Below are 26,911 nucleotides of genomic sequence, written 5' to 3'. Positions count from 1 at the left end.
CCCAGGATTAACTGCCCTATAGACGGTTCCTATGGAAGTGCCTGCAACTGCAAGAAGAGGACTCCACTGAGTTTAGTCATAACTTCCGTCACCAGATGAGATCGGGTGCATTCTTGGGTGCTGTGGCCATAGCCCAACCTTCCTACCTGGGTCACCCTTTAATTTCCCAGGAAGGGCTCTGTTCCTGTCTGTTATGCGATTCAAGAATCGCTTCCAGCCCAGAACAAAGAACAGGTCCCCTGTGGGTGGGATATCACACAGTCTTGGACATGCTGTTCTTCACCCACCACTTGGGGGGGCTGCCCGTCCTCTTACTGACTATGCATTAATGTGTGTCTGCAATTGTGTCAGACAATATTCTGAGATGCGCGACACCCCTTTCAGAAGAGAGTTCATTCTCTTGAGCATGAAATCAAACAATACTCCTCCGTCTCCCAGGACTGGGATGGTTAGTCTGGATCTGTGAAAAAAAACTGCATCTGGAGGGAGCAGAGGGTACTGAACCAAAGCCTTCCGAGAAGCTGGACCCTAGACTTCCCCGGCTTCCATCGGACCTAATGAAGAGGAACGCCCTTTTCCACTGCTCTATCCCTGGTCCTGGAGCAGGAGTGTTTTTCTTGTCCTCCTGCAACCTACTCCTCCAGAGAAATTTTGTAATGAGGGGGTCTACTGAATTCACCATCCAGGCCTTCTCCCACTTCTTAACAAGTGTTCTAGAAACCTGTGTATCTTACTAGGGTCTGGTCACCTGAAGGCCTTTAACCCTCCGTGATCCTATACAGGGTGCCACCCCCTGATATCGGGCCCTGGTCACCAGAGATCCCCTGTTTAGTTTTCTATATCAGGTGCATACAGGTGATGTGGCCATTAAGCACCATCTGCCCGGCAACCCTGTAACATCAAAACACTAGTGAAACATGCAGAGTGCTAGCTTGGTTGGGATTCAAACTCATGACCTCAGTATTTAAGGCACAGTTTAGGTGCAACACCTTCAATGCTAGCGCTTTTTCTTCACTGTTTGTAAGTCGACCAGGAGAACCTGAAGACCCCTGCCTGAAAATTTTAGGCGAGCTGGTTTGCTGGTCTTACACAGGCAAAGTTTTCACTGCAGTGCCTATAGTGCAGACTCTGTGTGAGCTGACCCTTCTGTTCATGAGTGCATTCTACCCAGCCAATGTTTCAGGTATATCAAATGCCAGCCTGAGTTTAGGACATGTAAGATACCCCACACAAACAGAGGGAGAACCCACAACTTGATGCAAGCATTAGAATTTTGAGGGATCTGAACTAACCACCCCAGTGTTGCCAAGCAAAAGTGTCAGCCACCCAGGCCTTCGCCCCTGGCTAGACACGCCCGAGTCACCAGGAGACCGCTCAGGGAACTGAATCTCAGCCCCATCAAATCAGTGACCCAAAGCAGAAATTTTAACCGCTGAGCCACTTCATAAAGTGACTTGTCAAAGGTCAGAAGGATCTGACATGAGGACAAGATCCTATGTCTCCAGGCAGACTCCCATGGCTGCACTGATTGTGAGCCATGACTTGCCTTTCAGCAGCCAGCCTCGTGTTTTCCCAGACAGTGCTTTTTCAGCCATACCCACTCCATACACCTCGTGCAGGAGGGAGAAAAAAAGATTCCCTTTCACCCAGTCGCTACTGGTTACAAGGGGGAATAATACACTCAAAGGATGTGCATGGAAAGTACAAACACTTCAGGCTTGCCTGTGAGGTCCTGGTGCTGGGGTCTGCTTCTGCTGCCTGTGCAGGTGTCGCAGAAGAGTCCATCCCACCCCTTTGGTGGTCCGCAGCCACTGCTGGGTCTTCTCCTTTTGAAAACCAGACCAGCAGGGATGCCAAGCCAAAGTTCTCACGGCTAGGCCACAGAGCTGCCACATGTCCAGCAGAAGGTGCAGGTGCTGTGCAGTACCTAGGATACGAATGGCTTTTCCTCATTGGGATTTGAACTCAGGTCCCAGCAGACCAATCAGAGCCCTTAGCCTCTGAGCTATCATCCATGCTCCCTGTTTGCGCCGTATGGAGACTGTAACCAGCGTCCGCTGATGACGTCATATGCCCCAGAAGTGACCCTGCTAGATGCTTCCTGTGGGCCAGCTTGAAGCGCAATAGCTCGCCCCCTTGCACGCTGCGGCTTCCTTCTTTCTCCTAGACATACCAGCCATGCTGTCGGAAGGGAAAAGTATGCCGCCATGTGATCGCGCTAATGGGGCCAACTTGTATGCAACAAAAAGTGGAAACCACCAGTCCCCCTTTCCCCCCAGAGGGGGTGACCGGAAGAAAAGGGTACAGTACCCTACTACCGCTGGTGAGGTACAGTCTGGGGCTGTGGGATTTACCACCCACCCCCTGTTTCTGTGAGGCAGTCCAAACCCTGGGACCTTCCCCCCTCCACTAGCCAGACACGTAGGGACCCCCCCAGGAGAGCACATAGAACCACCAGCCCCCTGGTCCTCCTTACCTTAAGATGGCTGATGTCGGCAAAACCAGAAGCCGCCAGGATGGTCCCTGCCTCTGACATGCTCCCGCCGTGAAAAGGATGGTCTTGCCGCTGGGCCCTCCAACCGCCTGTGCGACCTTTCCAGGTCCCCATCAGCCAAAGCCCAGCCCAACTTCAGCATCCACGGCTGGAACTGGAAGCCACAGATCAAGGAGAGGTGCACACCCCCTGCCAAAATTGACGTCACCCGCCACCTGGCTTCGCTGTGAGCTCCACTGCAGCTCACACCATAGTGCAAAGGGGGGGAGGGAACAGCGCCTCCTCCTAAGTCTCCACTGAGAAGCTGAAGGTGGGCTCCCGAAGCATCCCACGACACAACTTTCGGAGAGCTGGGGTGGCAACAGAAACAACAGTGTGGCTGCCAAGTAACCCCTCTCCGAGGCATAGCACCACTAGTTCCCAGAGACCTCTGTCTCCTTCTTGAACATACAGGCTTCAGCCTCCCTGGCTGTCCTTAGCCACGGCTCCTCATAGGAAAGAAACACCGAATCTGAGGAGCCGGCGGGGAAGCATGCCTTTTAAATCTAGGCTAGGCAGTGTTTCCTAACAAGGGAGGAGCCGAGGTCTCTCATAGGTTGCTGTCCTGAAAGACAATATGGGAAATAGGTGATCGATTTATGGCATTTTTATTATTATTATTTTTTTATTAGTAATGGCAGCGATCTGTGATTTGCGGTGGACAGATTGGACACTTTTGACACAATTTTGGGACCATTGACATTTATACAGCGATCAGTGCTATAAAAATGCACTGATTACTGTGTAAATATCACTAGCAGGGAAGGAGTTAAACACTAGGGGGTGATCAAGGGGTTAAGTGTGTTCCCTCAGTGTGTTCTAACTGTAGGAGGGATGGGCTCACTAGAACATGACAGACATCACTGCTCCCGATGACTGGGAGCATTAGATCCCTGCCATGTTGCTAGGCAGAACAGGGAAATGCCTTGTTTACATAGGCATCTCCACGTTCTGCCTCTGCCTGCCACGATCGCAGGCCACCGACGGTATTCGAGTCCACGGGACCCGCGGGCGCGCTCCCATGGCGCTCGCTAGCTGCCGGTAGAGTGACTTACGGGTACGTGGTTTTGCGCACCTGTGCCATTCTGCTGATGTATATCGGCGTGAGCCGGTCGGCAAGTGATTAATGACATATGTTGATGGGCTTCTGTTTGCTTCAGGCAGGTTTTGCACTCCTGTGAGTCTATGAGAATGCAAAACATGGTTAAAGCAGGTCAGACAGAGGTAAAATGCACCTGTCAATGAGATCTGAATGATCTCAGAAGCTTTGCAAACTGATGTCAAAATGGGTGCTATTAACACTAGGCCATAAGAGGAGATTGTTGTCACTTTCGAAACATTTCCTCTTACTTTTCATAAGGGTTGATGTACTAAAGGCAAATAGACTGTTCACTTTGCATGGGAATTGTCCCCAGAGCTTAGTGAATGAGGTGAAACTCTGCTGACCACCATCATCCAATCATAATCAAGCAAAAACACTGTTTTTTTTTTTTCTTGCACATAATTGGATATTTTTTGCAAATTGAAGTTTCACCTGGGGAAATTTCCCATGCAAATTGCAACTTCACTTATAAAGTGAACAGCCAATTAGCCTTTACTAAATCAACCCCACTGTGTTCAAAAGACTAAAGAGCTGAAGGGTACACCTCCCCATTGAGCCACTTTTGGGAATAAAAACGAACAAATGTTCTAACCATTCCTTACACAATCCAAAATGAAAAAAAAAAGTTTTAAATGTAGTTATATTCTAATATGGTTTCATATAATACTCTTTTCACTTCCTGGATATATTTTGGTGCATCAGTGCAAAAATTTGAACAAAATACTCAAGAAATCTTGGAGATATATTTAAAATAGACCTAGGGGCAATTTTTTTTTTTTGGATAGAGCAAGGGAGGGTTTTAACCTTCAGATTTTTTTTTTTTCACCATATGTGTCTCATTGCGGAGATTTCTCTTCACTTCCTGCCCCATAGCCAAACAGGAAGTCAGAGGAAATCACTGCAAATTAAGAGAGTTCCTTGGGGACCCCAGATTACTAGAACTAGTGCCCCCATTAGAAGATTTTCCCTCTATTACTTTTCTGAGGATAACCCAAAATTTTGGATTTTCTTTTACTTTCACTTTTAATGGTAAACAGGAGAAATAGAGAGAGTGAATCTCCATAACGGGCCCACAGACAGCAATAAACACTGACAGGTGTTCTATTCCCTCTCCACTCTAACCGAAACTTTAAAAAAAAAGTTTTTCCTTTAGTTATACTTTAAGGAGACAAAATAATCTCCAGAAAAGTTTTCATTACCAATGCTGGTAGCTGAAAACTGATTGGCATCTCTGGGCTACAGCACATCATTAAGTTTTGCACTATGTTTTTTTTCAGCAAGCCCTACTGTGGGACTTAGCTCTGGAGTATTCAGAGGGGGTGGAGGCATTAACTTAATCCAGCGAAAAATTCTTTTTTTTTTTTCTTGCAGCTCCTGTTTTACATTCAAGCAGGTTTCACCAGCTGCTACTTCTGTGAAACAACAGATAGGCATTGCTGTAGGGGAATCAGAAAAATAACAATTTACCTCTCAGCTGCCTAGTGACAAGAGTTCTACCTCCTGTTAGCAATAGAAGACTGACGGCAGAAAAAGACCAGGTGGTCCATCAAGTCTGCCCCTTTTTAATTTTTAACTTAATTTTATTTTGTTTGAATATAAATCTATATTTATCTCAAGCATGTTTAAATTCACTTACTGTTGACCGATTTACTAATGCTCTAAGTCTGTTGCAAGCATCAACTACTGTTTCGATAAAGTGGCACTTATTAACCACTTTCTGACCACACTTTAGCAGTTTTACTGCTACAGGGCAGCAGCTGTGCGTCGGATCACATATATATATATTCACAGCAGAAGCCGATCTACGGGTGCTGGGCACTCGATGTCCTCCGGCACCCACTGATCGTCTGCAATACATAGAGCACTGAGATATGCCTATGTAAACAAGGCATATCTCAGTTCTGACTGAGGGGAAGGGATGTATTCTGTGTGTAATGATTTAACACCAAGAATAGGCAGACGGCATGAGGTTTAACATGTGCCTGGTGTTTATTCAGCAGCATCCATCTTACAGAACACTCCACAGCTCCCCGCCCCCAGATCACATGACCAAAGCTGTTAACTGTGTCCTAACATGTATAAGGAACTAGGCATAACAATTGAACGTGAATTGTAACATAAAGCATACACATCATTACATCTTCCCTCTCAAGTATGAAGCATTTAATATGAGACAAAGACCCTCCATATCATTGGTTTAATAGCTCGACCATAGCGAGAGAAAGTAATTGCTGGCTCATCATAAGTAGGATTGGTGTCCAGTTGAGAGTCACTCCCAGCAGTATCACATGCTGATACATTTATGCTGTCCTCAGTAGACTCAATATCCATGTTTAGGACTTCTGTGCCATCATGGGCTTGTTCTTTATCTCCATTGTCATCCGCTTCCTCTAATGATGTATCCACAGCAGTGTCTGGAGGAAGATGGCGCCTGTTTCGTCTCAGTTTCTGTCCACACTTGGTCTTGATTATATATGATTTTGGTGAATTGGCTTCTTTGACAATTCAAGCAGGTTCCCATGTATTCCCAGTGACTCTCTGTTGTACAGCTTGCCCAGCAGAGAGTGGACAAAGGGATTTTGTAGATTTATCAAAATACAGTTTTTTGCCTTTTCATGTTTATGATCCTCTGAGCTGTTACTCGATCCTGTGGAATAGACTGAGGCTGCAATTTCTCTGGTGCAATAGGCACTGTGGTCCTCAGTGTTCTACCCATTAGCAGCTGTGCAGGTGAGCATAAACCTTCAATAGGTGTTGAACTAATGGATTTGGCTATGCCAACATACTTCTCTGCTAGACCATTGGCCTGTGGGTGATAGGGGCTTGTGGGTTTGTGCTTGATTCCCCATTCACACAAGAAGCACTGGAACTCAGAACATGAGAATTGTGGTCCATTATCAGACACAAGTTTCTCACACACTCCATGTCTTGAAAGTATTGTTTTGAAAGCCCATATGACTGATGCTTTTAAATTTCTCAGCTGCACTAGCTCAAAGTATTTGCTGTAGTAATCTACTACTATCAGGTAATGGTTGTCATCAAAATTAAAAATATCTGTAGCCAGTCTCTGCCATGCCCGTGAAGGAGCATTCCATGGTGTAAGAGGTTCCTTTGCATTGTGTTTTTGAAATGTCTGTCAGGTTTCACACTTCTTCACAAGTGTCTCAATATCAAAGTCCAAATTAGGCCAGTAGACCAACTTCCATGCTCTGCGCTTACACAGAGTGATGCCCAAATGCCCCTGGTGGATTTGTTTCAGTACTTCTGCCTGCTGTGACTTACGAATGAGAATACGGTCACCCATAAATATGATATCCCAATGAATGTATAGCTCATCTTTCATAGGCCAGAATCCCTGTAGTTCAGGACACAGCTTCTTTCGTTTTTCTTGCCAGCAATTGCACATGACACAAGTTAGTTTTTCCAGGACTTGTCTTATCGTCTTCAGCCGTACATCCAATACTGGAATGTTCGCTAGTACTGTATGTACTTGTTCTTCCAACTCAGGTTCATCCTGTGCTTCATGTCCTTCTAGAAACACCCTAGGCAGGGTATTTACCATTGGAATTTCCTTTCCAGGCTTATACTTTACTGTGAGATCATACTGCTGTAATTTCATAACCATCCGCTGCAGACGTGGAGGTGTAGAAGCTAGTGATTTCTGTAGGATGTACTCCAATGGCTTGTGGTCTGTTTCCACAACTACCGGGCGACCATATATGTACTGGTGAAATTTCTCACATCCATTCACAATAGCCAGCATCTCTTTCTCAATTTGGGCATAATTGGCTTGCGTTGTGGTCAGTGCTCGTGAAGCATATACCACAGGATGTCCTTGTTGAGTCAGTACAGCACCTAACCCAAACTGGGAGGCATCTACTTGAAGTACAGTGTCAAAGTTTACGTAAAAATATTTCAGTATTGGCCCTGGATGTTTAGTGATCAGTTTTTTCACTTTGTCGAAAGTCTTTTCCATGTTTGCATCCCAACACCAAACAGCATCCTTCTGTAGCAGTGTACGTAGCAGTGCTATCTGTTGAGCAAGGCCCTGAGAGAATTTGGATAGATAGTTGAAAATACCTAGTGATGTCTCCAGCTCCTTTCTGGAGGTTGGGGGCCTTCATGTTAAGAACTGCTGTAATCTTCTTTGGATCAGGCTTCAAGCCCTCTTTGGTTAGCAGGTGTCCAAAATATGTAACTTCTTCTACCCCAATATGCATTTTGCTTGGATTGAGTGTAAGATTCTTTTCACGACACCGATTGAGCAAAGCAGTAAGGTTTTTGTCATGTTCCATTTGATCCTTTCCATAGACCAGCAAATCATCAACTATTACTTCAACACCCTGTAGACCAGCGATCAATTCGTGTGATTTCTTTTGAAATATTTCCTGTGCAGATGTTATGCCGAAAGGTAGCCTTGTGAAGTGCCATCGACCCAAAGGGAGTTAAAAGTGGTCAAGTAACTGCTGGCTTCATCAAGATGCCATTTTCAGTAACCCGAATGGGCATCTAGTACACTAAAAACTGTTGCACCTACTAGCTTGTGCGCTATATCCTCTATGGTAGGGAGTTTGTAGTGTTCTCTCATTATGACCTTATTCAAATCACGTGGCTCAATACATATACGAATTGCACCTGTGTTCTTCTTCTCCACCACAACCATAGAACTGATCCATTCCGTGACCTTTTTTACTACTCCCTGCTTCTCCATCCTAGTGAGTTCTTGTCTGACTTTATCCACAAGAGTTAAATGTATTCTCCTTGGGGCGTGAATGACAGGCTGTGCAGCCTCTTTTATACGTATGCGCTTACACCCGGGAGGCACCCCAGGCCCTTGAATAGATCACAGTACTCACGTTTAATGTCAGCCTCTGATAGACCTCTGTGTCCACCATCCACAGTCATTATGATCTTCACAAGTCCAGTCTCTTTACTTGTTCTGAGACCTAGCATGGCTGGGGCTTGTGTTTCTATCACAAACAATTGTAAAACCTTTTCAGATCCCTTGTATGAACATTTTGCATGTCCGAAGCAATATCGCAGTCCTGCTATAAGTCGCTGATCAGCACTATTACTAGTATAAAAAAAAAAAAAATTCCATAAATATGGCCCATAGTTTGTAGGCGCTGTAACGTTCACGTAAACCAATCAATATACACTTATTGGGATTTTTTTTCCCACAAACATGTAACAGAATACATATTGGCCTAAATCTATGAAGAAATTCAATTTTTTAAACATTTTTATTGGCTATGTGTTATAGCAGAAAGTAAAAAATATTGTTTTTTTTTTCAAATTTTTTTTTGGTTTGTTTGTTTATAAAAAAAAGGTAATCAAATACCATCAAAAGAAAGCTTGATTTGTGGGAAAAAAGAACAGAAATGTTATTTGGGTATAGCCTTGCATGACAGCGCAATTGTCAGTTAAAATAATGCAACCTTATGGCAAAAAGTGGCCTGGTCACCTTCCGGGGGAGCAAGTGGTTAAGGTTAGTTTAAACTTTCCCCCAAATTGTTTGAGGTAAAAGGTAAAGTCTGTGTTCTTTCCATTCAGGATGTTTTTTTATCTTAATATTTCAATTTTTTTTTTCTTGTCAAAAGCATACATAATGCAAAGTAAAACAAAATGTGTTAATTTTGCCCAAAGTGTTCAACATCAGCCAATGTTAGAGCATCTAAAACTTGTGCTTCTTGATATAAATCACTTTGACATATATGCACATGCTTTAGTTGAAATTAACATAAATTCAATTAAGAGATCAGAGTTCGTTCATTTGCATTTTGCATGTGGGCGCCAGACCTGGGAGATAGATTGTGTACCCCGCCATCTCTAAACCACTTCTTGACCCCTAAACATTTTCTCATTGTGCCATTGATAATAAAATATAGAACGGTACCAGAGAAGGACTGAACCACATTAGGTTCACATAAAAGGTATTTTATTACAAAAACAATTACATATAAAAGAGAATATAGAGCTCATGCTCTTAAAACATCATATGATTGTCGGATAGGCTAGTACACATATTGTTTCTTTGTAAAGCTGGCCAGGAGGTCGACGCATTTCACAAACAGCTTCCTCTGGACCTTAATTCCTTGACCACAAAGAAACTTGACCTATCATAGATCTTCTCTGATCCTGTTAAAGTTCGTAAGCTCTGGCTGTTTGTTTTTTACTATATCTATTCTGGATGAGGTATCAATATTTAAGCCCGTTTTCTATAATATAATAAAATATAGAAAATTATCCCCTTGTCAACTGTCTAGAAGTCCAGATGATAACATCTTTCCTGTTTCCAATCTTTCAGTGACTATTTGAGCCATAGTTGTATGTAGATTCAATATTTTCCAGAAATTGTGTACACTGGATCTTTATAGTTGATAATATAAATTCATCAACTTTTCTCCAATGTTTTCAAGCTGTCACATGCATAAGAGCTATTAAATTATTAGGGTACCTCCCATTCCTGGAATGACAATATTTTGAGTCTTTTCCATTTTTGGATTGGATCTAAATAATATAATATCTCCCTTTAGTCTGAAATATGATAATGAGACCAATTAACATTTACCTTATCTATTTTAAGGTTGCCACACATAATATTTTTGTTGAGGCCCAGCTACAAAATTATTAATGTTAGCTGTTGGGTTAGTCATGCTCTCTGTCTCCTAGCATATGGCCCATTCCAGTGCTCCACCATTTAAAAATATTTGTAGCTACTGTCTCTGAAATAATACACTTTAATGTTTTTTTAAAAAAAAACACTGCCTCTAATCTTCCTTTTACATTGGGGCTAATCAAGCTGCTTACATACTGTCCTGTACTGTCATACTGTCCTGTGATTGTACAATATTTGTGGCTATTGTCTCTGAAACAATACACTCTAATTTTTATTTCATGACAATAAATCTCCTTTGTTCATTTTACACTGTGGCCTAAACTGTTTGCATATACTTCAGCAAATGTACAGTATTTGTTTTTATTTAATGATAAAAATGCCTTGTCTCTCATTTTACACTGCAGCCTAATAAAGCTACTTACATACTCAACAGCAAATGTACAATATTTGTGACTATTGTCTCTGAGATAATATTCTCTGATTTTTATTTCATGATAAAAACTGGCTTGTCTCTCCCTCTTACACTAAGACCTAATAAAGCCAAGCCGCTTGCATAGTCTCCAGTGAATGTACAATTTTTCTGGTTATTGGGGAAGATTTACTAAGATGGCTGCACACAGAATCTGGTGCAGCTGTGCATGGTAGCCAATCAGCTTCTAACTTCAACTTGTTCATTTAAGCTTTGACAATAGAACCTAAAAGCTGATTGGTTACTATGCACTGTCTGTGTATCTGTAAGTTTGTGTGCGCCAGTTTTAGTTCATCTCCTCCTCTAAATGAATACACCCTTATTTTTATTTCATCATAAAAACTGCCTTATCCCTCTCTTACATTATGGCTAAATAAAGCTGCTTACATAACGTGCAGTAACTTTATAATATTTTTGCTTGTTGTATCTAAAAATATACACTCTAGTTTTTATTTCATGATAAAACCTTTGCCATGTCTCCCTTCTTCTTATATACTGTGCATCGCCTACAATATTTCTACCTATTAAGTTATTACTCTAATTTTGATTTTATGATGAAACCTGCCTGGAATGTGGAGGTTTTGAAAAGTTTTGACATTCTATTCAATTTTGATACAATGTAGTGTCATACTGCAAAAAAGAAGCTCATAAACTATACTAGGAAACAGTTTTGCCACTGTCTGTTAGGTACGAAATTGAGGGCTTTAGCTTCATTTTTTAGGAGTACACTTTACTATAGCTTTTAGATCTGTAGTGGTTGCTACTTCCGCTGTTCACTCCAGGCCACTTACCACTGGATAAAAAAAACAATTTTCTTAGCCCAAATTACCTAAAAACGCCATTTTTAAGTTGTAATAAATCAGATAAGGGTGCTGCTGCTGTATTTAAGCCAAGCAATAAAGCAGAAAAAATTTAATACACATGCAAAATATGTGATGCTAGCATATGATGTAACCGACGCTGTCCATGAGAATCAAATTGTTCCGAAACACCAGTGTCGTCCTCAGAGTCACATAAAAGAGGACCGTCTCCTTGCTGTACAGTATTTCTCCTTTTTTTGCATTGGTATATGTCCTTCATGGTAGTGCCCAGCTACCCCTGCCTTTTTTTGACAGTCTCCTGCCTGTGAGCTTTGAAAATGTCCCGAAGTGATTTTCAAGATTCACCTCCTATAGACTTCAGTGTAGAAGTCTATATCTGATTCAGCAGATTTAGGTTTGTAATGTTCAACCTTTATGATGAGTTTGATGAATGCCATGTGAACTGAACCCAAACACATTTTCTAATTTCCATTAATAATACTATGTAACCTCTATGATATATAAACCCAAAGAGTTAGCATTTTACTTGTCAATTTTACAGTTTGCCATGAAATGACCCTATATACAGCACTTGGTGTGAAATAAGTAAAAAAATGTTTTGGATCCTTGTTTACTGAGAGTTTAGCTCTCCCCTTTGCACAGTTATAAAGCAACTTACCTGCACATTTTGTCCTGGTTGTGAGTGGTGGTCCTGGTGGTCCTGTGCCACCTTCCCCAGGACGGGTTAAAAGGACACGTATTTCATATTCCACATCTGGATCTAAGTGCCATAACTTATATGTGGGCCCATCCATTACATGAGTCTCAGCCCAACTTCCTGACGTGGTCCGGTACTCCACTTCCTTCAAGACAATTGGTCCATCCCCAATGATTGAGTTGGCATTTGGTTTAATCCATAAATATGTGGCTCCCACTGCCAGGAGTTCAGGAGGAGCAATAGGCTTTGGTGGCTCTGTAAAGATGCAGAAAATAAATCATTAGGGGAAACAGAATTACAGACACAAAACCTAAGAACATAACTTAAAAGTTACTTTCATTGCAACAGTTGGCAGCTCTAACAGTTCTATGATAGTTAAGTACTATTAACATATAGTGCAATTTACTGGTGCATTAAATATACAAGATTTCTTCAATTCTCCATGTTTGTATCATCTTTATGCCAATATCCTGTAATTATATAATGTATCTGTATATGAATAATAATATATTACTTTTTATATGTGAGACCTTATTAAATGAAATATAATACACATTCTTATCCCATAGGGTATATCTAATAGAGTGATGAAGGTAAGAATAATAGCAAGATATTTAATTATCGCTCCAGACTGGATGTCAATGCTTGCTGTAATAGTGGCTCAAATATCCATAGTATTCATTGTAATTGCTCTGTTAATAACAGAAAATATTGTTTGTGACTGTGGGAATGCTGATATTAGAGACATTTTTTATTTAAGTGTTACTTGGATGAAATTACCTTTTTCCCCCTTTCCAGTTCAAACTGTTAAACTCATTGTCACAAAACTAAAAAGCTTTCTAGTTTTCTTACTTTCCAGGTTTAAACCATTTAGCTTTGTAACTTCTGCCTTCATTTGCTCTTCTGCTACTCCAAGGTGAGAAATTTGCTTTAGGTTGCATTGTTGGAAAAGTAAAGCTGCCTCCCCACATTACAATAGGAAATGCAGGACTCTGGCACTATGTACAGATACAGCTAAGTTGTCTTTCAAAGCAGGAAAGGACAAAGTTAATGAATGTATACTTTGGTGATATATGATTGGGAGATAAGCACAGCTGTTAACAAAATTTGCTGTAATACTGTTAAGACAAGGCATGCCATGAATTATATTACTTTGTAGAGAGATGCTGAACTAAAAGTATTTTTCTAAGTTTATTTCTGTGATAGGGGAGTTGAAGTATCCCTTTAGCATTTAGGGAGAGATACCAGACCTGGAATTGCCAGGAGTGCATCAGTCACCGTGGTCTCGGTAACACCAGTAGATGAGCAGTTGTGACTATGGATCATTGCGCTAAAGGTGGTTCGATACACAGGTGTAGGAAATAATGTTTAACCTGTCTTTAGGCCATCAAGGTGTAATGTAGAGTGGCATTAGGCAAGTGGAAGAGGCATTGACCACAGTCTGCAAGGAGCAATTTCTGGGCTTGAGAATTCAACTAGTGAAAGAGTGGTACCCATGAGACCCTCTAAAGGAAGAGAGAAAGAGCAATGTGACAGTTTAGTTTAGTCCCCCCTTTTGTAGTGACCTATACTAGTCCACCACTTCGAGTTTCACAATTTAAGACCATCCTAGTGTGTTACAATGCTCTCAGGGGTTGCTTTGTTTATTGTGTTTTTTTCTCTGTATCACATGCCTACAACTAGAGGAAGTTTCTTTTGTTCTTGTTTTCTTCTGGGGTACCATCCTATCAACCTGAGTACAAGTTCAGTATGTCCCCACTATGTCTGCTTAAAATATGGGTTTGGTGGTGTCCAGTGAAAAGTTAACACTCACACTGTGAACTAGATCAGAGCTTATGTACTTTTGAGTTATTGATAAGGTTCCCAGAAAGCAAGCAATTGAGCTGCAAGTTTGAAAATTACTTGCAAAGCTGTTGCCAGACTTGCCAGGCTTCACAAGTTCGTTGCACAATTGCAAGTCCGCATTGCATGACTCCAGATCAACTTTCTTTGCAAACATTCTGCAAGTCTGCCGCAAGTTCTGGTTCAGTAATGTTGTGCAATAGTCATCCCACCACAGGGGTCACTGTGACTTGCAGAGCTCTTGCTGTAGACTCACCATTGCAACTTTGCTCTTGCTAGAGATTTGCCACACAAATTTGCTACAAATTGGAAAAGTGTCAACTAGAACTTGTGCTCCAAGTGCTCTGCAAGTGTGCAACTTGCCAGTGAAAATGTGCAGCAAGTTAACAGACTTACAATTCATCACTACCACTAATTTGCAAGTTATCCTTACTATCTCGGTTAATAGTTCATATTTTGCTGTATAGCAACACCTTCTGTTTACAGAGGATAGGTAAATAGTTTTGTGAATGAAATACAGAACCTTCACATGCCTGCAATCACCTTTCATTAATATCACAGGTGCCCTAGAAACCCAAGATGCACTGATATGCAAATACTGATTTTCTTAGCATTTCAACATTATTCAACCCATTCTCTGTGTGTACAGGATATCATAGGTCCACTATGGGTGTCATTGCCCCCCCCCCCCTGAAATAGCAGAAGGCACCACTTTCATGCCCATATGTGAAAACATCTCATTATCATATCATAAATGCTCACCACATCTTTGAGGACCACCCAACACCAGAGATAAGGCACATAAAAATAGAACCTAAAATCAGCCAGAATACATCTAAAAACAGAGTAAGCATAACTATTTTAAATACCCTGAACACCGGGGGGGGGGGGTAAAAGGTTGTAATTGCCTTTAAACTTTGCACTCTTCAAAGATAAAGTAAAACCTTTCAACAATGGGAAAAAAAAGAGGAGCAACAGTTGTTTATTTCCTCCATCTTGACAGCATGTCTTCAAGTAAGTGACAGGTGCTCTTAAATATCATTGGTGTCAGTGGAATGAATAGTGCCCCATCATTGGTGTCAGTGGAAGGAATAGTGCCTCATCGTTGGTGTCAGAGAAAGGAAAAGTGCCCCATCGTTGGTGTTAGTGGGAAGAATAGTGCCCCATTGTTGGTGTCAGTGGAAGAAATAGTGCACCATTATTGATGTCAGTGGGAGGAATAGTGCCCCACTGTTGGTGTCAGTGGCAAGATTTATGCCCTATTGGTAATGTCATTGGGAGGAATACTGCCCCAAGGGCCAGATAAGGGCAAGCAAAGGGCTGCACTGGGAAGCATTTGGCCCCGGCCTGCAGTTTGGAGACCAGTGCCCTAGAGCTTGGTGAATGTGGTGAGATTTCACTTTGCAAAGATTACCCATTTACGTGCTCTTGCATTTTTGCTTGCACATGATTAGATGATGGAAGTCAGCAGAGCTTTACCCCATGTACTAAGATCTGGGAAAATTCCTTTGCAAAGTCTATTTGCCTTTAGTAAATCAACCCCCGAGAGTCTTGTTACTATTAGAAGCCACCCTGCCCTAAAGGCAGTAGAACAAACCCCTTTAATGAAAACCCACACAGGATGAATAAATACACTGAAAATAAACACACTGCAGTATATAATAAAGTGCCGTGTATATATACAAACCAAAAACAACCTTTCGCATATAACTGTAATTAGCATTCATGTACTGGCAGTGACAAAAATATGCAGTTTAATGATAATTGATAGCTAAGCACAATAATGAACATACTGTACTGTGGCAGATAATGAAGGAGATTATCTAATAACCGATCATGAAAACACTGTTGTATAATGATCACTAACATTTACATACTGATAGGAGATTCGCAGCACTGCATGGGGGTAATTGAAGGGCCGCGTACACGGTGCAAGGTAAACAATTGCAAGTCTATATTTACAGGAAACCTGCACAGAAAAAGGGATGTTTGAATCTATTTATATGCTATAAAATGTATACCGATTGTTAATATGTATGCATTAAACATATCACACTGTTATAGAGACAAGTCTATTACATTAGTGATGGAAGCAACATGCGTTCCAACGATGCCAAGTGTCTATACACTGATAATGAACACAGCACTCTGTATAATGCTCCCCGTGCCCCTAATAAATAAAATATGCGATTTTTATGAGTGTTCCGGATGATTGTCTCCTAGGTCCACGTTGAGTGTCTCCAGAATAATACCTGGATAATTATCTCCACCGAGAAATAAAACGATCAATAATTGATTGTACCGAACTGCACCTGAGCTGATACTGATGTGAAGCCAGCGGAACTGCAATTAGTTATGTGAATATTTAGGCGCATGGACTCATTGCACAGGGGAGGGATGCCGGCGAGCAGGCAGGCTGACTACTGAAAGGCATAGGGAGGAAAGAACGGCCTGGAAATTAGCAGAGGTAGCTTCAGGCAGGGAAGGAAGCCCAGTTTATACAGAAACAAGACATAAATAAGGTTTTTTTATGGTCAAAAATAGATTGCAGCTTTTATGTTTCCTATTTTTAATATGTCCATCTTTATCAAATTAAGAGATAATCTATTCACATTATTTCAGGTTTAGTTTGGGCAGGGCTTTCAGAAGGCTTCTAAATGGTACTACAGCCTCCTGCCAGTTTATTTATTTTTTTCGAAAAGTGCATTCTGAGCAATGCTTCTAGGAGAAGAGTGGGTAACAGGATATGATTAATGAATGTTTCAGTGGTCACAGTTGGCCATAATTAGATTACAGACCTTTAGGGCAGGAATTCGGAGTCCTTGGCTAAAGTAACAGAATGGATCTGGCTTAGGAGGTATACATATTAAGTGTTGCCAGATAGCTAGGATATTGACAACCAATGGAATATACACAAATGAGGGGATTGGAGGACTCAAATTTTTCCAGGATTATTAGCAAAATTGCTAATTGCAAAATTTCTATATATATTTTAATTTGCTTTTATGTTCAGGAGTTACAAATGTAGCGTACCCCCTAAGGAGCCGCAAGTAGACTGGGATCCCCCACCCTGCACAACCAGGAACACCGAATTTTCACAGGCGCTCCAGAGAACAGAGAACAGTTCATGACTTTGTTTTTTTTTTGTTATTCATTGAGGGATAATAACTTGGATAGGGATGGGAGGTTATGGGATGCCCGCTTGACTTCAACAACAATTTCAGGGACAACTCTTCCTATATACAGTCTCTATATACAGCACCACTTCTTCCTCCTGCACTCACTTGTTTGCAGAACTCAGCAGGAACAGTATCTGACAATCAGATTAAAGCAATGGTCCATTACAGGCAGGAACCTGAGGCCCCTTGATTGTGTAGCAGAATTTCAGTGTTCAGCTTGCATCACCCCTGTGGCTACTGATCCCAGCACCACCTCTTCAGGCACTGCCCACCCACCTGGATGCAGCTACCCCTTTCACTAGCCCTCCAGGCTAACTTCTCCCCACAGTCCTTCAGACTGAGTCTCACCAGCCCACCCAGCTGACTCTCAGCAGATCTCCCAGACGGCTGACCTGCTCCTGCTGTCCTCTCTTATTGCTCCCGTGCCTCCAATCAGGGATTCCTCCATCTGTTTTGGTAGGATCCTTCCAGCACCCTTGCCCCAACCCGAGGCTATGGCCCCAGTCTAGGGGGCACCCTCAAGGTCACCAACAACCTCCTCAGCACTCCATCTCCATCTTCCACCTGACTCCCCCCCCCTGACTCATGCCTATTTATGAGGTGGCCTGACTCCTGCCAGCCCTTTACTGGGGATTGGCTGAGGCCTTCCTAAATATTCCAAGCATCTCTTCCTAGCCTCTACCCACTATGTCTGGAACATTCTCCAATGTCCCAGAAAACAGGGAGACACCAGAGAAGCTGCTAGGATTGACCCTGATTCATAACTCGGGCTTAGCACTGAGCTAAACTTACATTTTCCTACACTAACAGCTACGCTAACAACCTCGCACTACTAGAGGGTGCTACACAAATAAAAACTGAAAAAAATAATGGGCTAAACATCAAATATTGTATAGGAATATATTTTTTTACACTTTCAAGTAACATATGAAGTCCCATGTTAATGTTATTATGTTTACCAGGCTTATCTAAACTGCTTTGCTGAAAAAAGCCTGCTTCTCTTAATGCTCAATAACTCAAACTGCACAGATGAGACAGAATAATAATTCATCTTCCTCCCTGCCAATGACCATCCTGCCTGACAGTTCAAACAGGGTCTTGTGAAGGAAGATTTAGTTACAGAGAGACAGAGCAAGCAGTTCCTGCTTTGCTCTCTCTTTAGAGAGCTCTGTTCCATGAACACAACATGTACTTTGTATAATAACCATTTTATATAAAAAGGAAGAAAAAAAATGGCCACTTTTTTAAGCATGTAATTAAAAAATAAAATCTTAAACCAATACAAAATCATTAGCTTTCCTTTAAAGCCAAATTGAATTTTTAGTGTAAATAAGCTAAACACATTCCAGGTGCAAAAAAAAGAGTCGGAATCTGTATTCAAAGTCTTATGCTGCGTACACAAGAGCGGAATGTCGGACAGAAAAAGTCAGACGGAAGCTTTTTATCGTCTATTCCGATCGTGTGTAGGCCTCATCGGACTTTTTTTCTTGAAAAATCTGATGGACCTAGAAATGGAACATGTTCTAAATATTTCAGATGGAACCAATTTCTATCAGGAAACCTGCTCGTCTGTATGCTGTTCCGACTTACCAAAAACGACGCATGCTCTGAAGCAAGTACGAGACGGAAGCTATTGGCTACTGGCTATTGCACTTACTTTTTCTAGTCCCGTCGTACATGTTGTACGTCACCGCGTTCTGGACGGTCGGACTTTGGTGTGACCATGTGTAGGCAAGACCGCTTGAGCGGAATGCCGTCGGAGTTCCGCCGGAGAAATCTTCAGAGTTTATTCTGACGGCAAAACTGGTCGCGTGTACAGGGCTTTACAGTTTGTCATGCCAAAGCTGGAGTAGAAAAGCCTGTGCCAGCATGCTGCAGATTGGGATCCTTGCTCTCTTTGTGGAAGCAATGTTCTATTTGCAGAGGTCTGACATGCCCCCCTGATGATTTTGATTTAGGCCCCTTCCACACAGGGCAGGTTCTGTTGGAGTCCACCTGTTCAGCGAAGAATCTGTTAGTTGATCCCCACTGAGCAGGCAGATGGCTGGTCTGTGTCCGCTGCGCTTATGCAGAGCATACACAGACATACCCTCTTCTATGGGCCTTGGAAGTAAACAGACCACCTGTCTGTGTACACCCGACTGCCGTCCGATCCACAAGATGGATGGGGAATGGATCCCCATCCGTGTGTTTTTAGCGGATAGGATCTAATCGGATGTCGGTGGGTGTCAACGGACACATCTCCTCTCCATAGAGGAGACTGGAGGGTTCGATCAGATCCGCCTGAAAAACTGACAGGCGGACCCTATCAGTCCACTAGTGTTAAAGAGGCCTTAGAGTTCTCCAATCAAAAGGAAGCATAAGCTTTGCTGATTGCACAGCTATAGGTCTGACTCAGTAGTGGTGTGTTGGACCTCTGCAATGAGATCACTGCTTCTGCACAGACAGGCAAGTATCCCACTCTGTAGCTACTGGCAGGGAACAAGCTTTTCTACAGGCTGTGGTTGCTTTAGAAAGTAAACCAGCTGTAAGACATTGAACCACTTTTGTTTTTTGCTCCGGGAATGTATATAGCTGATACAAATTGAAGGATAATTTGGGCTTTAAGGTTGTAGTAATTTTACCAATTACCTCTTTACCTAATTTGAATAAAGGCTTCCATAACAGTGCAGGCTTATAATGATTGCTCACGTAGATACTGCTGGCCAGTAACTCTCCTAATCCAGCAAATAGCGTCCCTACGTAGATTTACAAAGGAATCCCTATTTTGAGTCTATTCAAGGTTCTTATTTTAGCTGAAGCCCTAATGAAGAGGAGTTTTTTTTCTGATCCCCAAAACATGTTGGCTGTTTAGTTCAAACAATAAATAAGTTTGGACTCTTTTGTCTTTTGGTCTGCCATTCCTTCCACTGGCACATGTTTTTTTTTCCAATAACAATGCAGGTGGCAGCAGATACATCCCTTTGACACAGCCTGAGTTTACAGCATGGCTCTAAAGAGCACAAAGTCCATGTGGTAATCCAATATAATTGGCAGTCCTACTGAACTGACTACCAGGTCCGGTACAAAGGGTGGACAGGATGAACAGAAGCCCAGGGCACAGCAGTAGGGCAGGGCGCCCCTTCAATGCATGCAAGCTCTAAATCGGTGCCAGCAGATTGCAGCTTCATGTCTGCTGTGACAACTACTGCCGTCATGCTGTGCTCCAACATGCCCACTCTCCACCCCATTCACCCACGGCTGACAAAAAAATCAAACCATGCATTGTGCAGCTACCTTGTAACCACAAGAAAGCAAGCTATTGGCCATGCACGGGCACTGTATACTCCATGCCAACCATGGACAGTCAAAGCAAGGGGGCAAAGAATGGACACAAGGTGGTACAGCCATTCTATGGTAAGTATTAGGAGGAGGCGCAATTTTGCATCCTTGCACTGGGCGAACCTGTCCCGATATTGCTGGCTGCAAAATACAGACTTCTGCAATAGGTTCTTCTCAACTCATAAGAAGAGGCAGACTGACATGTTTCACCAGTCCCACATAATCCTGACTACTTGGAAAGTATCTCTAGTTCACCAAGCGTGTCCTGACAGATGTTATGGCCCAACCACCCCCGGCCTTCTTAATCACACTTTTACATCTGATGCCTAGTAACTTTCAGGGCACCACAGAAGCACCTGCAAAGATGGAAATATGGAAACTGCCGCCGTTGATTGTTTTTAAAAAGACACAGTCATGAACAAAAAACATAAAATAACTAAAGCCCACCACCGTAGGTAAAATGTGATAATAAAAATGAAGAGGGGGCAGTGTACTGACACTCATATAATTACACTGTTATTGTTGCTTCAATGCATCTGAAAGGAAGACATTTTCTCTGACATGCTAACTGTCTTGTTATTGAAGAGTGATGCATCTGTTTTTCCAGCAGTGTCCCCACCTCAGGGTCTCAGAACTAAGAAGAATACAGATTCCGACTCTTTACTAAGGTTAGTCTGCAGGGCAAAGCTCTGCACATGGGAGAACCTTCCCGGAACTTGACAATACTACGGAGGCTGTCAATGGAGCCCAGATGAGACCAAGAGCTTTGTAAATTGACTTATTCCTCTATGATTCTCTTGAAATAAAAAGAATTGTTGAAAGACTACATTAAAGCGTATCCAAATCAAAATGTAATTTATTTCAGCTTATCAGTGCAACATGATGGGTAGTTGGTCAAATGATCAGACCGATGATAACTGTAATTTGTAGTTTATCAAACAGGTGTAAAGTTAGAGTGAATAATGCAAAACAGGTGAAAACAATTGTGATTGGGGCTTTCAAGGCATAAACTGTAGTCAAAATATATAAAACTTGTATTTTATTACAAAATCAATATAAAAACCTTGCAGTTGGAGGAGCACATGTGTGAGAGATCCAAGATGAGCCTGAGCCCAGAGCTCCACACCTCCCCAGACCAACGGCGCCTTCTGCGCCCTCCAGCACCACCCAGGACTGCGCACAGCGAGGGGATTTTTCCCCCAAAACGTCGGAGAACACTCATGGATGTTTAAACCGGCCATCAGGCAAGATCTGGGGCCGCAATTTGAAGCCTCCAACCGGGCTGGGTGTGCCAGGATGGCCGCCTCGCCCGCTGCAGCAAAACAGTCTCATGCTCCCAGCATTGAAGGAGCCCCAGAACACAGGCAAGTTCTTGCCCCAGCCACTTTGAACTACACCCCAGTCATCCATGGGGGCAGCCAGCAGGCCCTGACACCCTCACCCACTTCTACAGAATCCCTCACTGGCCGTTCGCTCAGTGACCATGCTTTCTCCCCTGCGGGGCCTACTGAACCTTACTTCACTGACTTTCCCACCCCAGGCCTTCCAGCCCAGGATCATAGCTTTAATGCAGCTGATCTGTACCACAAATTATCAGCCCTCCTGGAAAGAGGATTGGTGACTACACAGCTGCCAAATCACAGAGGACATAAAATCGGATCTACAAAACATAGGCTCCCGGGTGAAAGCAATTGAAAACAAACTGGATCACACCGTGGCGGTATCTAACCAAAACTCTGACCTGATCCAAGCCCTCCATGAACAACTGGACACTGCCTTATCGCGCATAGATGACCTAGAAAACAGATCCAGAAGGTAAAATTTCAGGATCGGGGCCTACCAGAGACAATCACGGATGACACGGCGGCAACACAAGATCTAATAAAAACCCTGATGCCGAACACCCCGCAACATCGCCTGGAGCTGGACAGAGCCCATAGAGCGCTTGGACCCCCAGGAAGGATGGCTCCCCCAGGGATATCATAGCCAAACCCCACTATTATGCAGTAAAAGAGGCGGTCATGAAGCAAGCCCGCGCCATGCCCCAGGTGACATGCTAAGGCCACCCAGTGCAGATTTTCACGGATCTATCACCTTCCACCATCCAACACAGGCGAACCCTGAAACCATTACTGTCTGCTCTAGCCCAGAAGGACATCAAATACAAATGGTCTTTCCCTTTTGCGAACTTCTCCTACAAAGGCTAAAATCAGGCCTTCTCCAACTTCCCTACAGGAGAAAAACTCCTACTGATCCTGAAAATAATCTTCCAAGAATCGAATATGGAAACATTCTCCTCCACTTCAGGATCCACCAAGAGACCACCAAGTCCATTGGGCCCCCTCTGGAACAAGACGAAGGCACGAAGATCTATGAACAATGGCCCCCCTGAACAATTTTCTCCCTTAAAGATCCGGATCTTCTCGCCTATCTAACCTAATGTTAGATCACTCGCCATTTAGGCTTGGTTGATCTCTCTGATGGGGGTCATCTCCCCTTTGTTCCTTCTATGTTCCTATGAGTTTTAAATATGCTGGTCAGTTTGTCTTGTGCTTCCTGCAGGAATCTTCATGTCCCACTCGTTATTTGGAAGAAAGGACCACCTTGCAGAACTGGCTAATGGTGTTCGCACTATGGACTTATTTGTTCCACTTCTTGATTTACCCAGCCCACATTTTTCACTGCCCCCCTTTTTTTTTCTTTCTATATATTTATAGAATTATCAATTTATACCCTATTACTGTTATTTTTCTGAATAGTTGCTGTTTTTGATACAGTCTTTGTTTTTTTTTTGTTTTTTATGACACAGCTATAATGTTATTTTTCTAAAAGGTGCCCTGGTCTGGAGTGGTTCCCATGTGCCTCCTCCTATGCTTTGTATTCCTTCTGGTCTACGGGGGATAAGATATCCGAGCCTATTTAGTTTGGATAACCTTTTTTTTTCATGTAAGATTGCTCCCAGGGATCCTTTCTCCCCCCTGGGACCAGATACCTGCCTAGGGAGAAACCACCCCCTCCTACTATCCTTCTTCCTCTCTCTCTCTCTTGTCTATCATGCATCTCCTAATTATATTGTCTCCTGCACTTGGCCTGCTATATGTGCTAGACTTTGAATGCTCCAACAGAAACTTCCTTTCACATGCCTACACTGGAAAAGACTCCCTAATGTAAGTGACAATGGATTCATCTGCTCCCCTCATTTCTGGTTTCATAGCTAACTCCACACAGAACACTCTAAGGGTTGCCTCCCACAACGTTCAGGGCATAAACTCTCCCCTCAAACGCAGGAAAGTTTTTCATTCCTATAAATTTATGAACCTGGATGTAGTTATGCTTCAGGAAATTCATTTTCCGGTTCGGTACAGTCCTACGTTCCTACATTCCCTATTCCCTAATTTTTTCCTAGCTAATGCAGAAAACAAAACCAGAGGGGTAGCCATCATCTTTTCAAAATCTTGCAAGCTCAACTGGCTCTCAGACACTAGAGACCCAGAGGATGGGTTCATTTTAGTTAAAGCGGAGTTCCACCCATTTTCCAAACTTTGTCTGTGCTGCATGCCCACAGCTTATACTTTTCACAATGGCCATTTTTTTTTTTTTTATGCTTGTAAATGCCTTATTATTAATTGTTCTCCACGACTTCCGCCTCTAATCGCCTAGGCAATTACGTCACTAGGCGATTCGCAAGGGTTCCTGGGATAGCTTTGTCATGTATCCCAGAAGTTCTTGCGAATCGCCTATTGCCGAAATCACGCCTTATTTCCTAACTGTTGCTACGGCAACGTGTCAGGAGGATGGAGCGCCGCGCGGTGACATGCGCGAGATCGGGAGGCGCGAGATCAGGAGGTGCATGCTGGGAATCCAGCTGCACCTAGTCCCGGAAATAGATACCAGAGGGCTTCAGATGCCCACAGTGGACATGGTCCCTGCCAGCTTCCGAGATCAAGGTAGTCTCTTTATTTTAAACTGAAATTAACCGGAATACACTATAGGCACTGGATAAATGTGCCAGATAAAGTTTAACAAATGACAGCGGCATTTAAAAAAAATTTTACTTGGGGGACTGGAACTCCGCTTTAAGGGAACGATTGAAGGTCAAATGTACACCCCTCCTAACAAGGGATAAGGGGCATTCTTTACACGTCTCTTTGACACCCTTAACCACATGTTGGAGGGCACAGTCATCCTGGGAGGTGACTCCAATGTCCATATTCTGATTCCCACACACACTATCCCACTTGTCTTAAACTCCAATATTAGAGACACGGTCCTGTCTGCCCACTCCTTAGTAATAATGACTATTTGCCTTCTCTCCCCAGAGTCTGGACAAAGGCACTAGAGACTGAATGAGTCCCTCTTCTCTGATCCAATCAGAGTCACCATGATCGATAAATCATTACAGGAACATATTAAATTCAACAATATTTATGGAACCTCGGCGGAAACCTTGTGGGCATCCCACAAGGCCTTCATCAACGGGAAATCATTCGACTGACCACTCAAATTAAATGGGAAAGGACAGCCGAAATCCAGAGATTAGAAAAACACTATGCATCGCTTCGAGTCCAACACAAAAAGAAACTCTCAGCCACTACAACAGCCCAACTTGATAAAGCCCGGCTAGAACTTAACTTTGCACTCACGGCACAAGCAGAAAAATACTTTTGCTGGAATAAAAACAAATTTTATACACAGAAAGACAAGATAGGTACCATGCTAGTGTCCAGATTGTCACCCTGAATACAGCTTCATGTAATGCCAAAGATTAGAATTCCCGGAGAAGGTTCTACAGCCAATACCTCAAAAATTTTAGAGGCATTCCAGGATTTCTATGCCAAACTGTATAGGCCCCATGCCTCAAATAATAACCACTCCATTAATCGGTTTCTGGATAATCTGCCCATCCCTTCCTTATCCCCCGAACATAAATACATTCTTGAAGCACCCTTCACTGAGGAGGAGGTGCTAGGAGTCATCAGGGACCTTAAAGGAGGATCCGCCCCTGGGCCAGAGTGGCCCCGAACCTGCTCTTCTAGGGTCCCTCGGCGGCTCTCGCAGCTCCTCCCAACATCTGATAACCCCCTTGGAGATGCACTTCCCCAAGAGGGTTACCTTGCGAGCGCGCTCCCGAGTCCAGCGTTCGGCATCCATAGAGGCCGAATGCAGGACTTGGCCCCACCCGTCGGCGCTCACCTCATTGGATTTGATTGACAGCAGCGGGAGCCAATGGCTGCGCTGCTATCAATCTATCTAATCAAGAACCAAGAACCCCGGGCAGAGAGACAGCGTGTCCCCGCCAGGTCAAGTTTGAGGGTTCAGGTAAGTAAAATGGGGGGGCTGGTCACTGACAGGTGTTTTTTCACCTTAATGCATATGATGCATTGAGGTGAAAAAACACAAAGGTTTACAACCCCTTTAATGCATTCCATTCATTAAGATAAAAAGCCTTCTGTGTGCAGCAGCCCCCCTCAGCCCCCCTTAGCCCCCCTAACACTTACCTGAGGTCCCTCTTTGACCAGCGATGTCCAAGAGTGTCTCAGTCGTCCCAGATTCTCCTTTCTGATTGGCTGAGACACAGCAGCGGCGCCATTGGCTCCCGCTGCTGTCAGTCAAATTCAGCTAGCCAATCAGGGGAGAGAGGGGGTGGGGCCGGGTTGTGGCTCCACGTCTGAATGGACACACGGAGCTCAGGTGCCCCCATAGCAAAGCTGTATGCTGTGGGGGCACTGAACAGGAGGGAGAGGTCAGGACCACAGAAGAGGGACCCAAGAAGAGAATGATCCGGGCTGCTCTGTGCAAATCCACTGCAAAAGAGCAGGTAAGTATAACATGTTTATTATTTTTTAGGAAAAAAAATACACTTTACAATCACTTTAATCGTATGATTAAGTTCCTTGTTGAGTGAAATACATTGGAGTGTTTGTATCATGGATGGACTGGTCTGTACTGTTAGACGATTGAAAAAAATGTATTTGAGGCGATTAACACGGTGAGTAGTTCCCTTACTGTTTCTGGAGTTGATGTAGCGTCTATTTTAGTGGGCGATGGCTACAAGGAACCTACTCCTAATATAAGTGTGGGGACTGTAGCCTTGAGTAGATCATGAGTGGATCATTTTTTTTCTAGTTCCTTCCTCAAACTTGTTGGACTGGAATCACTCCTGAAAAGAAGGGTCATTGATCACTTAAAAATAACTTGCTGGACCCAAAGCAGCATGGCTTTACTGAGGGCAGATCATGTCAGACTAATCTGATTGATTTTTTTCGACTATATTACCAATGTTTTGGACTAGGGTGGTGCTGTGGACAAGGCATGAGATACAGTTCCA

General features: G+C 43.1%; 1 protein-coding gene across 13 annotated transcripts in view; it reads right to left on the bottom strand.

The window, feature by feature from the left end:
• Positions 1–26,911, bottom strand: part of PTPRT (protein tyrosine phosphatase receptor type T) — a 645,628-nt gene that overhangs the window by 315,543 nt on the left and 303,174 nt on the right. For all 13 annotated transcript variants that reach the window (XM_073606476.1, XM_073606478.1, XM_073606484.1 and 10 more), the window contains exon 7: positions 12,203–12,496. In XM_073606476.1, the coding sequence (XP_073462577.1) occupies positions 12,203–12,496 (294 nt within the window). The remainder of the gene's footprint in view (positions 1–12,202; positions 12,497–26,911) is intronic.

Source organism: Aquarana catesbeiana, linkage group LG12 (assembly GCF_042186555.1).
Source record: "Aquarana catesbeiana isolate 2022-GZ linkage group LG12, ASM4218655v1, whole genome shotgun sequence".
NCBI lineage: Eukaryota > Metazoa > Chordata > Amphibia > Anura > Ranidae > Aquarana > Aquarana catesbeiana.
The sequence above is the reverse complement of the archived record's forward strand: the minus strand, read 5'-3'. Positions and strand labels throughout refer to the sequence as shown.